Below are 16,399 nucleotides of genomic sequence, written 5' to 3' on the forward strand. Positions count from 1 at the left end.
TGCTGCCCTGTCCCCGCAGCTCCTGGAAGCAGCAGCATGTCCCATTGGTTCCCAGCCAATGGGAGCTGCGAGGGCAGCGCTTGGGGCGGGAGTAGCATGTGGAGCCCCCTGGCTGCCCCTATGCATAAGAGCTGGAGGGGGCACATGCTATTGTTTGCAGAAGCCGCACAGAGCCACGGCACGCGTGGAGCAGGGCAAGCCCCCAACCCCGCTCCCTGGCGGGAGCTCAAGGACTGGATTAAAACGTCTGATGGGCCGGACATGACCCATGGGCTGTAGTTTTCCCACCCCTGGTCTATGCTTTAACTTTCAGTTCTTTATGCTAACCTAAGGGCTTCCTATGCTGTGTTCTAGCTCAGTGCTTCTCAAAGTCGGGCCGCGCTTGTTCAGGGAAAGTCCCTGGCGGTCCAGGCCGGTTTGTTTACCTGCCGCGTCCGCAGGTTTGGCCGATCGCGGCTCCCACTGGCCGCAGTTCGCCGCTCCAGGCCAATGGGGGCTGCGGGAAGGGCAGCCAGCACATCCCTCGGCCCACGCCGCTTCCCGCAGTCCCCATTGGCCTGGGACGGTGAACCCCGGCCAGTGGGAGCTGCGATCGGCCGAACCTGCGGACGCGGCAGGTAAACAAACCGTCCCGGACCGCCAGGGGCTTTCTCTGAACAAGCGGCGGACCAGCTTTGAGAAGCACTGTTCTAGCTGACTAATAAACGCTACTGTTTTAACAACAATGTGAGTGTCACTGCAAATACTTAGTACAAGTCTCTGCCAGCAGTCTCTCTCAGTTGGACTCACTGAACAAAGCTCACAGTGTGAAGCAGGAGAGCTGAAACTCCAGAGGTCTCAAGGAGACTGTGAGGTAGCATGGCCTACCCTGGAGGAAGAGTGAGAACCGTTGGGGGTCTGGCACACTGAAATGGATCCTCCAAGAGCCTGTTACAAAGCTGAGGGCATAGCACCAATCCTGTGGATCTGTGACAACTAGTACTCTATCTCATAAGGGTGTCGTGAAGATAAAATCACTAAAGATTGTGAGGTACTCAGATAGTACAATCTAAAACTTGTATTCAGTGGCAAAATAAATGCACTCAGTCAGTGTTCCCAATAATTCTTCCTAACAAGAAACAAACAGTCTATAATGGTTTAGCAATCTAAACAATGGGTTTGAAATGCCTAGACTCAGTGGAATGAATTGCAGGTGAAATCCTGGCAAGTTTGTCTTGGTCCTTTGAGGGCTCCATTTGTGGTGTACAGAATTTTAAGATGAGACCTTAAAAACTACGGTCCTGCTCGCTCTGCATACACACATGAGATAGGGTTGCCAACCCTCCTAGTTTGGCCAGGAGTCTCCCGGAATAGGGCTCGATCTCCTGGAGGCTACTTAAGCCAATCTGGGGATTTTAGGCCGCTAGAAGTCCGGTCTGCAGTGCAGCGGGGCTAAGGCAGGCTCCCTACCTGCCCTGGCTCCACGCCGCTCCCAGACTTCATTGCCTGGGAACCTCAGCCAACTCCCTCCCACACCCAAACTCCCCCCCAGAGCCCACACCCCTCATCCCCTCCAGCACCCCAATCCCCTGCCCTAGCCCTGAGCCCCCTCCCATAGCCAAACTCCCTCCCGGAGCCCGCACCCCCTCCCACACTCCAACCCCCTGCACCAAGCTCAGTCCAGAGCCCCTCCCACATTCCAAACCCCTTGGCCACACCCCCTCCTGCACCCCAACCCCCTGCCCCAGCCCTGTGAAAGTGAGTGAGTGAGGGGGAGAGCAAGCAACGGAGGGAGGGGGGCTGGAGTGAATGCAGGCAGGGCCTTGGGGAAGGGGCAGAGCAAGGGTGTTTGGGTTTGTGCGATTAGACAGTTGGCAACTGGATCCCAGGGTAAGATAAGGAATTGCCCTGGGCACCTCTCCACCACTGCAGTGTGCTGGTTGTGCATCTAGCTGTGCACCTACTCTAGAGGTGGCTGTGTGATTCCTGAATGTATTTAGCTTTGCAACAAAGAAAAGAGAACTGCTTATTTTAGTTTAGATTTCTAATAGCAATGAGACCTACTGTATTGTAGCCACACAACTGTTAATATGCTTCTATTGTTTGTCAGGGTATCTAGACATAGCTCATAATATACAGTAGCTAAATGGAAATAGATCCTCCTCTGAAGGGTATTCAAATATAATGGAATTGTTACTGGTCTGGTCTGGCAACTGTTAAGTTCCCTTGGGGAAATTCATGCCATTGACCAGCAGGGCTTTAAAAATGTGGGTAACATACAGACGTCCTGCAAAATCAAACAAAATTTTGGCTCTTTTTCCTGTAACGGCTTCAGCATTCCAGCTTCGGCCAAGCACAGTGAATAAATCAATGTAAATACCTTCTTCCTCAAACAATCTTTCTGAATCCTCTGTTTGTGATGAAGTGGGCTGTAGCCCACGAAAGCTTATGCTCAAATAAATTTGTTAGTCTCTAAGATGTCACAAGTACTCCTGTTCTTTTTGCGGATACAGACTAACACGGCTGCTACTCTGAAACCTGTTTGTGACCGTCTCCTTTAGCAAACACAGAAGGTTTTCTGTATCCTGCAGGTAGAAGCAATAGATTGCCTGCTTTTTATCCCTTTCCTTTCCTATTCAATAGCAGCTGAACTTATTGATAAAGATCTTTATAGATGTGTAGAGCAGTGTACAAAGACTGCTGCCCTGGTTTAGCCTCTGTCATCCCCTGACTCCTCCAAAAAATGAACAAGCAAGCTGGAGGTCAGTGCTCTGTTACTAGAATCAGCATTCTGAAATTAACCTGAGTCCCCAGAATGACACCAGGACCTTCCTGCTGGCCAAATCAAGAATTGGAAGCTCCTTTTTAATTTTTTTTCCTGGTGAACAATTGGTACCTATCCACTGACTGCCCCGGTCTAAGGCTTTATAATAGGGCAAAAATGCTTTTCTGGGTGTGGAAAGAGCCCAGTGGCAAATGAAGTGCAGGAAGACAGAGCCAGGAAGGAGTGGGAGAACCCAGGAAGGAGACAAAACAAGTAAGGAGGGAAGGAAGAAAAAAGGACTGGACAGGAGACAAATTTGTGGTAATGAGAGACCATGGGAAGAGAAGAGGGAAACAACCAGTTGTGGAGGAGAGTGCCTTCCATAAACTAATAATTGCAAATAATGTTAACTTTCCAGTGCCTTTTCAATGCAGTTTATTATATGCTTCATGTCTCAGGGAAGCTAAAACCTTCATTCCTGGCACCTGCCCCCAGCCCAAGCAGCAACAGTGTCCCACAAGGATACTCGGAAAATGTATAAGGTTGGGTAAGAGATAATTAACTGTCAGACATAGTCCATCCTGCTGCCAGTGCAAGTTAGTAAACGTACAATACAAAACAAATACATTCAGCTAGTTTACATGTTCCAAGTGTTGAGGCTCCTACCACTTCCCTTAGAAATTTACTTTACAGGCTAGTACAGTGGTTCTCAAACTTTTGTACTGGTGACCCCTTTCACATAGCAAGTCTCTACGTGTGACCCCCCCTTATAAATTAAAACCACCTTTAAATCTATTTAACACCGTTATAAATGCTGGAGGCAAAGCGGGGTTTGGGGTGGAGGCTCACAGCTCACGACCCACCACGTAATAACCTCGCAACCCCCTGAGGGGTCCTGACCCCCAGTTTGAGAACCCCTGGGCTAGTAGATCCTAAAAGTGACTATCTTTTTCTTTAGTTTTTTGATTCTAGAACAACTCTTCCCTGTCCCCAGACAGGCAACTTCTTACTTAAAAAAAAAAAAATTTTTTTTGATGGAAAGAATGAGAGTTGTGGTATATAAATGTGTCTGTTGAACTGTGCATGAGAAAGCAAACTTTTCAGCCACCATTTATTGCTAAAGTATGTGTGCGTGGAATGCAGAAGGCTCTGGTATTTATTTTAAATGGTACCCATGGGATATACATCTAATTTCTGAGAGACCCTAATGTTACAGAACTACCAGCTCTCACTATTTTGGATTAATTTGAAGGTTGGTTCAAAAGCAAGCCATTCTTGCAAGGAAGGGTACTGAAATGCATGTCACAATAAGATATTTAAAATTTCACTCAGAACTGATTGTTAAATGAGTCCTGTGGCAAATCCAGAAGGCACTGATCACAATCTCCCTATTTTTAACCCCCTCCTAAGCTTGGTAACTGGGCAAAAGCATCGGTACAAACAAATAACAGGAGCCTTGGAGCAAACGTATCATATAGGGTTGCCGATTTTGGTTGTATATATTCCTGGAGGTTTCATCACATGACAATCTTTAATTAAAGATTAATCTTTAATTCCTGGGGACAAGGAAAAGAGCCAGATTTTTAAAGGTATATAAGTCCCTATCTGTATCTTTAGGTGCATAAATACCTTTACAAATCTGGCCCAACGCTCATGCCTATCATTGTTCCAACAAGAAAATGAAGGTGTTATATAGTCTCCAAAAATGAGGGGACCTGGAACTATTTTTATTAACTGAAACAGCCAAGCCACCAGTCAATCATTCAAACCAGGGAATGAAGCAAACTCTGTGAAATAAAACAATTTTATGAGTATTCCCACCCTCCGCTCTCTCAGGTGGTTAAAAGTTATCCCTGCCGGTCCTCCCCCGTTGCAAGGGGGAGGAGCACAAGAGTGAATAGCACCAAGGCACATGGTGTCCCCACTCACCAGGCTGCAAGGGGAAGGAAGTGCTGTATTTGAGTTCAATAGTACAGCAGCACTTCTTCTTCCACAGGCTGATGTGGGTGGTGGTCAGGATGGACTAGAGCAGTGAATCATAGATTAGGGTTGGAAGGGACCTCAGGAGGTCATCTAGTCCAACCCCCTGCTCAAAGCAGGACCAGCCCCACCTCCTCATGGGGGGTGGGGGGGAGGCGTTGGGGCTCAAGTGGGTCAAGCCAGAAGAGAAGCAGCCAGGGCCCCCTTCTCCCCAAGCCTCCTGAGAGTGGATCTGGAGCACAGACACAAGCCGCCCAGAAACACGCCCTGTGTCGGAAAGGCTACAGGTCTCCAGACCGATCTGCTGCCGGGCTGGGCTGCAGAGTAACGAGGGCAGCAGCGGACCGTTGCTATTCAGGGCACGTCCGTGTACAGGAAGGCTCAGCGGCTGCCGAGAGGCTACGGCGAAGATGCTGGGGTGGGTGGCAGCGTTTCGATGCAGTCAGGGGGACCCTGGTTGTGAGCGGGGCCGAGCACCCGCAGTTCCCACTAAAGCCCCGAGACTGGGCAGCCCCGCCCAGGAACACGCCCCCCCGGCGGGCAGTCCGAGTCCCAGTCCCAGAGACGCGGGGGGCTGGTTGGTGAAGCGGGGCTGGACTCGAGACCAAAGGGCCATCCCGGGAGGCAAATTCTCCTACCCGCTCCAAGCCCATGTCAGCGCTGGTCTCGGTCAGCTCGGGGGGGCACGAGACTCCAGTCAGCGTTGGGAGGGTTTTTTACCTCACCTTAGCGCCCCTCCCCGGAGCGGGGCGCTCACCGCTGACGGGTGGGTGCGCGTGGGAGCGACGCCGGCCGGCTTGCAGCGCGCGCGCGGACGGTGTGGGGGTCTCCCGCCGCGACAGGCAGCCTGGGCGAGCGAGGGTCGCGAGCCCCCCGGGGTTCTCTGCCCACGCGCGGGGGGGGGGGGCGGGGCCGGGCCGCCGGTGCAGCATTGGGGACCCGCGGAGGGGCGGGGCCATCCTGGCGTGGGCGGAGCCTGCAGCTGGCGCCCTCCCCGGCGGCCCAAGTTCCGCAGGGTTTGAATGCAGCCCCCTGCAAGATGGCGGGCAGGCGAGGAGGTGAGGGGCCGGCTGGGGATGCCCCCTTCCTGAGTCAGCGGGGATGGGGGTGAGGAGCTGCCCGCCCAGTGCCCCTCAGGGTCCGTGCGGCCTTCGCCCCTGCACACCCCGAGACCTAAGGCAGGGCCCCGCTGGCTGCGGAACCTGCGAGGGGGGGGGGTACTGCGGGGTGCGGCGGCGTGCAGTGCCGGGGAGGGGGGGCAGGGGGGTGCCTGGAGGAGGGACGGGGGGACAGTGTGCGGTGCCTGGAGGGCGGGGCGGGAGATGCTGGGGGGAAGGGTGGGGGGATAGTGTGCGGTGCCCGGGGGGCGGCGGTGTGCAGTGAGTGGGCGGGGGGGGGGGCGGCGTGCAGTGCCGGGGGGTCACTGTGCGGGACCTGGGGGAGGGGCGGGGGGACAGTGTATGGTGCCGGGGGGAGGGGCACTGTCCGGTGCTAGGGAAAGCTGGGGGAGGCATCATTGCCCTATGCCTGCGGGAGGCTTTTGGCGGGAGAGGTCGCTGCATGAAGTTAGAAATAGTCAAGGCCTCCCCCAGACTGGGTAACCTCCAATGCCTCTCCCACTCCTCTTCTTTCCAGTAGTGATGGGCTAATTGCAGTTTTGGTTGTGACACAAGTGAAAAATCCCCTGCTAATGCAGAGGAAGGAATTCAACTGCTGTCAAATACTCTTACTAAAACAGGAAAAAAAGCTGTTGCTTTGGGCTCCAGACTTGTGACTTGCTATAAACGTTGGACGATCACCTCCTAACAGAGTTCTGAACTGTTGCAATTATTGTTCCATAGTCGGCACCCTTACATCTTTATAACACTTACATTGTCTGTAAATTGTAACCCTCCTAAATCTGGCCCAATTGACAAGAAATCAGAGATGTTTCTGGAAGAGGGATTTGCCTCTGTCTCATCCCAATCTCCATGGTTGCATAGCCAGTACAAGGGTGTTGATTCCACTTGACTAACTGCAGATACTTAGCAGTCTTGTAAAAAAAAAAAGTGAAGGGTTTCCACATAACTGCAGTCAAAAGCATGAACTTCTACTGCTAGGGTACCTTAAGGTCAGGGTAACTATTTTTTTGTGTTTTGTTTCAAAACTGGTAACTATACTGAGAATCTTTTCCTATGAAGAATTAGTATGTCCTAGGTCGTGTTTTTTTTTTTTTTTTAAATCATTACATGAATGCACATAGTATCATACGCGAAGCTTGAGGTTCAGGCAGAGAACTATTACAGGCTTACTTTATACTTAACTGGAGTAGCATTGGTTTTGTCTGCCTGTGTGCTACATTTATAGTTCTATAAATATATTGTGGACAATTCTTACAAATTACAATCTGGGGGCTCGGGAGCAGACTAAAAATCAAGTGCTTAATTTTTTTCAACTCAGCTGAGACATTAAATTAGTAAAGAATCCTATTTTCTTATTGTAGCTTGGTATGTGCCTTGTCTAGCTTCACTTGAGACCATCCAGGAATTATGTAGGAAGGAAAATCTCACATGTAAATCCCTTGGAATCACCAACAGGAATCTAAAGAGTTATGAGGTGGAATATTTATGTGACTACAAGGTAGAAGAGGTAAGATAACTGTCTAGTCTTACAGAACAATTTGATCAATATTTCAGTTTGAAATTTGGAAGTGAGAGGCAGTAGTTTTCCTTAAGGTTTAGAGTGCTAGGCTAGCAGAGGGCTCTTGTTAAGCTACTGCTGACATTGAACAAAATATTTCAGAATGTTGAAGCCTAAAAAAATATGTTCTTTAGCTCTGACTCTCTAAGGAAGGAAGGTTCTGCTGAAATAATGGAAATGTTAATAATAGAGCACAAAATGTCTGATCCTTGTACATCAGTGCTAAAGCAAATCTTACTGTGCTTAAATAACAGCGCAGTATGTATTATGATGCTTCTCTTCTCCCTTGTTTGCAGTTAAAATAACACTTCTTCCTCTATAGTACTGCAGTCTGTTCCTTGAACAGTTAAGGCCACATGCTACAACTCGATCCATTGCCAGACCCCAGTTAGGTGCCGTGTGTGTGCAGAAGCCGACCAGTGTGTGTCTGGTTTAAGGATTTGGCCTTATTGCTCTATTTCCTTTGAAAACAAACCTCCCTTCGAAATAATTACATTTTACAATACATATTCTTCTTAGTAGTAAATATAGTATTAAGAAGTGTTTTGACTGTATTATTCCTCTAGGATGACTCATGTAACTATTACCAGTAGTACTGTTAGAGGTTTTTTGGTAAGTTTAGATTTTCTTTTTGTTCTGTGTAGGGTGTTACTTTATTCTCTTTCCTTATAGAAGTTAGTATATATGATCTTAACTGTGGCTGTGCTAACAAACTAACCCATGCTGGTATAATTTAATTGTTTTGGATCATTCTATCCAGCTGTACAGTTATCTGTGTCCTTACAAGTGGTGCACAAAGTACATACCCAGTTACCTTGCATTTGAAATGCTTGATTCTCTACTGTTAGGACCAGATGGCTGTGAATTTAACTATGTGGTGTTATGCCTCAATCATAAGGAGGGTGTTAAGGATGTTAGTTTGACTGCCCCTCAGTTTATGCATTTTTGCTACCTCCTTAATGACAATCACTCCTCTGTTTAATTTTATTTACTATGGATGTGATACCAAAGCAGTTGTATCATTGAACAACCACACTTTATTTTCAAGGTATTTTTGATTAACTGTTGTTGGAAATGTTCTGGCTAAATCTGTATCTATTTCTCTATTTCAAGGGCACAGAGTACTTCCTTGTGAAATGGAAAGGATGGCCAGAATCCTCAAATACCTGGGTAGCTTTGAAAAATCTTAAATGCCCATTGCTCCTTCAGTACTTCCATAGCGACAAGAATGAATATTTATCTCAGCTAAAGCGAGGCAAAGCTGTAATATTGAAAAACCATATTAAAGCTTTGAACCCTGTAGTAGCACAGTACGTAGTAAAGAAGGCTAAACAAAGAATAGCTCTACAGAGATGGAAGGAAGAACTCAACCGGAAAAAGAACCATAAAGGAATGATTCTTGTAGAAAACACTGTGGATCTTGAGGGCCCTCCTTTAGACTTTTACTACATTAATGAATATAAACCTGCTCCAGGAATAAATGTAATGAATGGAATCACAACCGGCTGTGAATGCTCTGATTGCCCTGCTGAGAAGTGTTGTCCAGAAGAGGCTGGATTTTTCTTGGCTTACAATAAACAAAAGCAGTTAAAAATCCAACCAGGCTTGCCTATCTATGAATGCAACTCGTACTGTAGATGTGGTCCTGAATGCCCTAACAGGATAGTACAGAAAGGCACACCATATTCTCTTTGCATCTTCAGAACTAACAATGGACGTGGCTGGGGAGTAAAAACCCTCCAGAAAATTAAAACAAAGAGATTTGTGATGGAGTATGTTGGAGAGGTATGTATTTATCTCAGAGATGAATTATTTGGAATAAAAGATTTAAGTGTTAGTAGAACACTTTTTTAAAATAAAAATTCTTTCCTTTTTCAACACTTTTTGATTCTGTTACATAACAGATAAATAGGCACTTGGTGTTAATGAAATACATTGAAGACATCTCATTTGAAAGTCAAATTACCTTTATATTGTATGACCCAGGGTGTTTTCTGCACCAAAGCAATGCAAAGGGGCTGAAGTGCAAAAGAGATCCTTGGCATTATGTTTTTTTATACTGTAACTTTTAGAACCAGTCTTGTCTCTTCTTTCACAATTTTTTTTTTTTTTTAAATTAGGCCTTCTTTACTATCTTGTCACTGACAAGGAATTTGATTATCCTGATCATCTCCCATCTTGACTACTATGGCCTTCTCTTCTAAGGTTCTCTTAATACTGATCTCATCCCAGGCCAAATTATTGCAACAATTATTTTTATCACTTGTCATGCTGATCATGTCAGCCCTTGTATTTCACCATGTCTAAACTTGGAAAATAGGTTGTGCTTTAAAACGTATTGGTCAATACCAGTTAACAGGTTGTTAAAATTACTTTGCACCTAGTGCAGACAGGGCAAGTCATCTAACATGTCTTAAAACAGTGTGTTTTTCTAGTCTAGACATGGCCCTTGAGTCACACACTGCGACTGTGAACCAGTGAAGTATCAAGTTAAACTTGTCCTTGCTTTCAGGGCTCCTACATGATCCAGTTTCTGCTTACATCTCTCCCCCATAATCTGTGGTCCACCACTGATGCCAGCATCAGTACTGTATTTGTCCCCTTGCACAACTATTTCTTTATCTTCTTCCGTGTGCTGCTTCTATGCTTACCTTCCCCAAACTATCCAATTCCCATTCCGATCCTTCCTAAAAACTCCCTTAGAATGTACAGGAGATCAGTTTCTCAAAATAGAATTAATCCTGTGTGGTGATAATGAGGAAACTTTAGGGGGGCGGTGGGGGAGGGAGAGGCATGTGGAGAGAGGCAGGACTTTAAGTGAAGGTGGTGATTAGTTGTTTGTGTGTCTTTCCCTTGCCTCCTTCCTCCTACCCCCTCCTCTGGCTGTATGTGATTATACTTTGTTATTCAGAGGGTAAAACTGAGTGATAAGCTCCCAAATCCAGGTTTCCTATCTCAGGGCTATCTTCAAGGGATTGTTGTAATGTTCACTATTTTTCTTTGTTTGTTATTACCAGAAAAAGATTTTGTTGTGCTAACTCTACCAGTAAAGTATATATTTAAAGTAGAAGACTGGGGATAAACTTGCATAGTCTGCAGCCTCAAGCAGGAGCCCTCTTTCAGGCGGTTTCTGCATATCTCCATTGTGCTGATGGGTGCTGGCCATCCCTGACTAATGATAAGCTATACCAGTAGAAGTGCAGTTTTGCTTGTATAATTTTGTCTACGCTAGGAGCTTCTGCTAGCACCACTGTCAGTCAGGGATCACAACTCTTCACACCTTTGATCAACATAGTTGTGCTGGCAAAAGTCTGTAGTGTAGATATAGCTATAAGCCAGTCCTGCAAAGCGATCCATTTGCAAAAAAGTCACATTGAAATCAGTGGGACTTTCTGTGGGCATTACCGTCTGCATAGGTAAATTATATTACAGAAGTAGCACCATACATAGTAACTCAGCAGGGAGTGGGGAGAAAAGGGAAGTTTTGAGAGTAGCTAAAGTTACAAGTGTAACCTGATATATTGATTCTCTCATACGCTGAGGGAAATGGGGGGGTGGGGTGGGGGAACATGGCTGGTTCCACCTTCCCTGAACCTTTTGTGGTTCTGCTTGAAGTGAACAATTCTGTACAGATCTGGTGGAAAAATAATATGGAGGTTTAAGTAGTAAATATAAACTCTTTAGGAGAAATGATAAGGCACTGTAGATAGGGTAGGCTGTAATTGTCTAATGACCACATCCTCCTTTAGGGAGCCTGTGATTTAAAGCGATCTAAAATGTAGTTATGAGGATTACTTCTAGAGGAGTTCAGAGAAGTTGGGGGCAAAGATAAATCACTAGTAGCCCAATTATTATATAGCAGGTCTTTTCAAGTTTTTATTCTACATTGTATAGAACACAATGGGACCATAACTTTTTATCTGTAAATACATATCCAGGGAAACTGTCCAATATTATATTGCTTGAGGAGAAAATACCATCACTATCTATTAATAGGGCATTAGTGACTTTAGAAACAATCAGTAGTCAATTTAAATAGTTATGTTTAAGTGTTCCTTATTCCTTACAGATACACAGCAACCTTCTTACTTCCTTTAAAGACAAGTCTCCCTACTTCTGTTCAAGAAAATGTAAAAGTTTTTTCTAACTTCTTTGTGGTTTTGTTTCAGTTCAGTAACAGTTAATAATATGATGCAGGTTTCTTTTTTTAGGTGATCACAAGTGAGGAAGCAGAGAGACGAGGTCAACTGTATGACAACCAAGGAAATACATACTTGTTTGACTTGGACTATGACTCGGATGAATATACGGTGGATGCAGCTCGATATGGAAATGTGTCCCATTTTGTGAATCACAGCGTAAGGGCTTTTTTTGTGTGTTAGAGAACTGTCCTGTTTGCACCAAGAATGCCTTCTCCTTTTGTAAATATCTTGATATCAAACACAACTTTAATGGAATTACTTGTTTCATACCAACCTCTTTCTCACCCTCCAAAGAAAATGCCGTGAGAGTGGATTAATGCTGTTATGGCAGCACAGTCCCATAAACTTGAAATCTTTGAGGAAAAATTGAAGTCACTTTGTCTCATGATGTTTTAAAAGTCTAAATTAAAATAATAAATTTTATGAAACAATGAATGTGAGGGATCCTAAAATGGACAGAGTGCATGAAAGTGAAAGGGGCCTCAAATATTCCCACATGCCCCACAATCCTAATTTTTATTAATGCTTTCTTCTTGTATGTCTAGAAAGATGCCTTTCTTGCAGCATCCAACATAACATAATGATCAGTTAAATAGGATGGAAGAAATACTGATACATACCTTATTTGGAGCAAAATTAAATATGAAAGAATATAAAGTAGCTTAGATTTAAGACATAATGTTTGAAAAGACACAATTATGCTTTAGTTTTTCACAAACATTGGGAGTGCAAGGTTGTTTTTTATTAACAGGATCACTCCACAAGACATCACTTTAAATAGCAATTTTATTTTACCTGTTGAAGTAAAACTAAAAGTGTTTTCACTGTTCCTTACTCTTTCATGTTCAGAATTACCTAAGAGGAAGGTGTCAGCAGTTTCTGAATTAGGGATTTTCATTAAAATGTAAAATAACATGATCTGTGGTCCTGATCCTGCAATCTGATCTATGTGGATGGACCTCTGAGCTCAAGCAGAGATCCACTGGCCTCATTGGAACTCAGCCTAAGGATAAGGGTTTGCCCAAGTAGATCAGATAGCAGAGTTGGGATCATAATCTATTTCCAGCGTATTCAATACTTGTTTCCAGACACCCAAAACAAATTTTTCTCTTCAGATAATTGAATGCCAACAGTATAGGAAATAACTGCATAATTTAACCCTTGGCTTTTGATTAATATTATATGAACTATCAACCTCTCTGAAATACAGGAAGAGGAGGAGAGCGTCTGAATGTACTTTTGTTTCAGTTGTAAGTAATGGAGAGAAGGAATTTTCCTGCCTTTTCCATAGCATCTCTCCCCCCTTCCTCCTTTCCTCAGCACCATTTGTAAACTCACTGAGGAACTTGAAATTGTTTTTTAAAATAGTTTTACTTAAACTGAAAGGACCTAACACAGAAGACTTACTTTTGAACCCAGGCTCTCCTATGCATGGAGTTGCACAATTTTTTTGTTTAAGAAATTACTATTACGTTTTGATTTGAAGTTAGTAACTACAGCAGTTCATCTGTTTCCTTTTTATTGTGTGCATGAATTGTTGATCCTACACCTACTTTTGTGAAGGTGAGTTGGGAGAAGGAAGGGATGTGTTTCTAGATGTTGCTAGATGCTCTGCACTTTTGAAAATCGGGCTGCTGTATTTAGATGTCTAAATATGAATTTTGGAGGCTGACTTCAGGCACACATTTTTTTGAAAATACGTGACTAAGAATTCTGTCCAAAGGCAAGACATGGGTAGAATTTTCAGAAACGCCTAGCTGACTTAGGAGCCGAGTCCCATTTACTTTTGAAAATTGTATCTATAGTTAGCAGCACACTTCCCTAATTAATGCTCTGGCTTTTTTCATGGGCTGTTAGATAACTACAGAGGCCAAACAGGTATGAACTAGAGACCAGAACTCCCACCCACTGCACCAGGATAATATTTTTGCCCTTGGGAGCAAAGTTGAGGTCTGATTTAAGTACAGTTAGTAGGTGTGGCTTGAAAAGGTCACTCTCCCACCTTTTCATCCTTTAGTAACTCTTGTTTAACTCTGAAATAACTTTAGATTGCCTTTTTTTAAATTGTTTTGATTCACCCACTCCACCCTACTCAGTTGCAATCACTTTCAAGCTGTAACTCTTTTTTACTGTTTTTTTTTAAATAGGTTGTTACAGTTTTAGTGTGCTATTCCTGAAGAAGAGCTCTGTATAGGGGTGGAGTTGGAGACAAAAGCTTGTCTCTTTTCACAAACAGAAGTTGGTTCAATAAAAGATTCTCACTCACCTTGTCTGTGTACTATACCCACACAGCCATGGTGTCAATACTGTTACTTAAAAGGGCCCTGCTTTCATTTAATAGTGATGTTTCAACAGATGTAATTCTGTTGACTTACAATGGCAAAAATCACAAGTAACTCCACTGAAACTGAGAGGAGACTCAGCCCCTAAATTGTTATAGTGTCACTTTCTTCTCACTAGTAGCACACAATACGTTTTAATTGCCATTCTCTACACTGTGTCTACGGTTCTATTTTGATAGCAAATGTACACCTGAATTACAAAACTATAACTTTGTTTTGCAGTGTGATCCAAATCTTCAGGTCTTCAATGTTTTCATTGATAACCTTGATCTACGTCTTCCTCGGATAGCACTGTTTTCTACGAGAACCATCAAGGCTGGAGAAGAGCTCACCTTTGATTATCAGATGAAAGGTATGTAGAGTGTAAATCTTTGTGTGCAGGATAGATGGTACTAGCTGGTGTTGTTGCAGCTTGATCAAGTTTCAGCACGGGTTTGTTGAAATCAAAGTGTTTAACTTCCTCTTTTTGGAGAGACCACTCTCTTCTCTGTTTTTCCCACTTTGTTATGCGAACACCTCCTTCCAGCTAAGAGGGCTGGATGCAGCTCCCACTTAATCCAGTCAATAATCTCTGCAGGACAGGTTTAAAGAATGATGCACAGCATCCCTATGCATATAACAGTATATTTAGTGAAGTGGATTAGAGCCCTGCATGGGACTATTTTTTTTTTAATCCAAACAAAAAAAAGGTTTGTTTGTTTGTTTGTGTGTGTGTGTATGTGTGTATAGGGAGAGTTGGGTGGCTGGAGAGTGGTGGCTGCTGGCCGGGAGCCCAGCTCCGAAGGCAGAGCTGCCGCCAGCAGCAGCACAGAAGTAAGGATGGCATGGTATGGTATTGCCACCCTTACTTCTGTGCTGCTGCCTTCAGAGCTGGGCACCTGGCCAGCAACCACTGATCGCTGGCCACCCAGCTTTGAAGGCAGCGCAGGGGTAAGGATGGCAGTACTGCGACTCCTCCCCTACAATAAACTTGCAACTCCCCCTCCCCCACTACATCCTTTTGGGTCAGGACCCCCAGTTTGAAAAACGCTGGTCTTCCCCGTGAAATCTGGTCTTCTGTGTACTTTTACCCTATACTACACAGATTTCACGGGGGGAGACCAGGTTTCACAGTTAGTGATGTGTTTTTCACGGCCATGAATTTGGTAGGGCCCTAGTTATGCATTTGGCATACTGAGACCATTGCCTATTGTCCTGACCAATATACTCTCATTACTTCCTCTTGCTTCCTTATCTGTCTGTCTAGATCCACCTGTTGTCTTTTTGTACTTTAGATTTCAAGCTCTTTGAGCAGGGACCGCCACCTTAGTCTGTGTTTATACAGCACCTAGCATAATGGGGCCCTCATCCTTGACGAGCTCAGAGCCAGTCCACAATAATCTGTACAATAAGATTCCAGGATTGTCACTTTGAAACCTAAAATGTCTATGGAGTCAGTGTGAAGCAATGAAAACAGATACAAGCATGGTTGAGAACTCTTTATTTAGAATGTCACCAGGTTCAATCATCGCTGGGATTCATGGTCTGTTACTGTTCAACTTTTAAATTCTCAGCCATTTAGACTTCATGAATTTCACCCATGCAACAGCATGAGCTTTCAGCTACTAGTAAATAATAATTTTAAGTAACAATTCTTCAGACTTATACTAATGCTTAACTTTGCGCACACACAAGTAGTCCCATTCAGTTCAGTGGGACTTACTCACATGTGTGAAGCTAAATACGTGCATAGGTCTTTGTTGAATTGGGGTCTTAAATTGTAAGCTTTTTTTGGAGGGCAGACACTACCTTTTTCTTTCTTGCACAATTCCAAGCACAATAGCAATGCCTAACAAATAATATCCATTTCCAACAACCATCAATTCTGTTTCTGTATATTCTTATGTGTTTAGGTTCTCTAGATGTGACTTCGGACTCTGATGCTGTCAGCCCAACGAGAAAGAGGATCAGAACTGTGTGCAAGTGTGGAGCTGTGTGTTGCAGAGGGTATCTCAACTGAATTCTCAATAGCCAAAGTTGCAAATAAATTATTTCATTTTGTGTCTTTTTAAATGTATTTTAGGAAGACTGCTGTTCTAGTTCACTTATACTTACAAATTGGAGTATTTTTACATATGAGTGAATCAATATAATGAAAACAAAGCATTAAATTTGTATTTGAAAATGTCATTAGCCAAAGAGAAAGATCTGATATTACAACTGCTCTTAAGTATGAAAACTGGCTATGTGGATTAAAAACTAGATCTCCTTGGAATTATTTGCACACTGTGGATTAGGAGCTGATGGAGGTGCATGTTAATGTGACATCAAAGTTGAATATTCAAGTGTGTTTGATTCCAATCCTGTGAAGGTGCTGATTTCAATATGAGGGTGTTCCACATTTTGTGCTCTATGAAACGGAAATCCAATACCATTGATGTACTAGAAATCACAGCTGACTTACCATTTTTCTT

At 44.2% G+C, this 16,399-nt stretch overlaps 1 protein-coding gene across 2 annotated transcripts; it reads left to right on the plus strand.

The window, feature by feature from the left end:
* The first annotated feature begins 5,745 nt into the window (after positions 1–5,745).
* Positions 5,746–16,081, plus strand: SUV39H2 (SUV39H2 histone lysine methyltransferase). Of its 2 annotated transcripts, XM_065422028.1 has the most exons (6): positions 5,763–5,781; positions 7,206–7,351; positions 8,516–9,187; positions 11,614–11,760; positions 14,169–14,298; positions 15,839–16,081. In XM_065422028.1, exons 1-6 carry the CDS (start codon positions 5,763–5,765, stop codon positions 15,943–15,945), a joined length of 1,221 nt encoding a protein of 406 aa, XP_065278100.1. In that variant the 3' UTR covers positions 15,946–16,081. The 2 variants fall into 2 exon arrangements, with proteins under 2 accessions (XP_065278109.1, XP_065278100.1); XM_065422037.1 differs by lacking the exon at positions 7,206–7,351 and having other exon boundaries at positions 5,746–5,781.
* The last annotated feature ends 318 nt before the right edge of the window (positions 16,082–16,399 follow it).

Source organism: Emys orbicularis, chromosome 1, assembly GCF_028017835.1.
Source record: "Emys orbicularis isolate rEmyOrb1 chromosome 1, rEmyOrb1.hap1, whole genome shotgun sequence".
NCBI lineage: Eukaryota > Metazoa > Chordata > Testudines > Emydidae > Emys > Emys orbicularis.

Bases quoted from the DNA above. Each gene is read 5' to 3' on its own strand.
- SUV39H2 (XM_065422028.1), top strand. The intron at 9,188-11,613 runs GTATGTATTTAT...TTCTTTTTTTAG, and splicing joins TGATGGAGTATGTTGGAGAG to GTGATCACAAGTGAGGAAGC. The intron at 14,299-15,838 runs GTATGTAGAGTG...TTATGTGTTTAG, and splicing joins CTTTGATTATCAGATGAAAG to GTTCTCTAGATGTGACTTCG.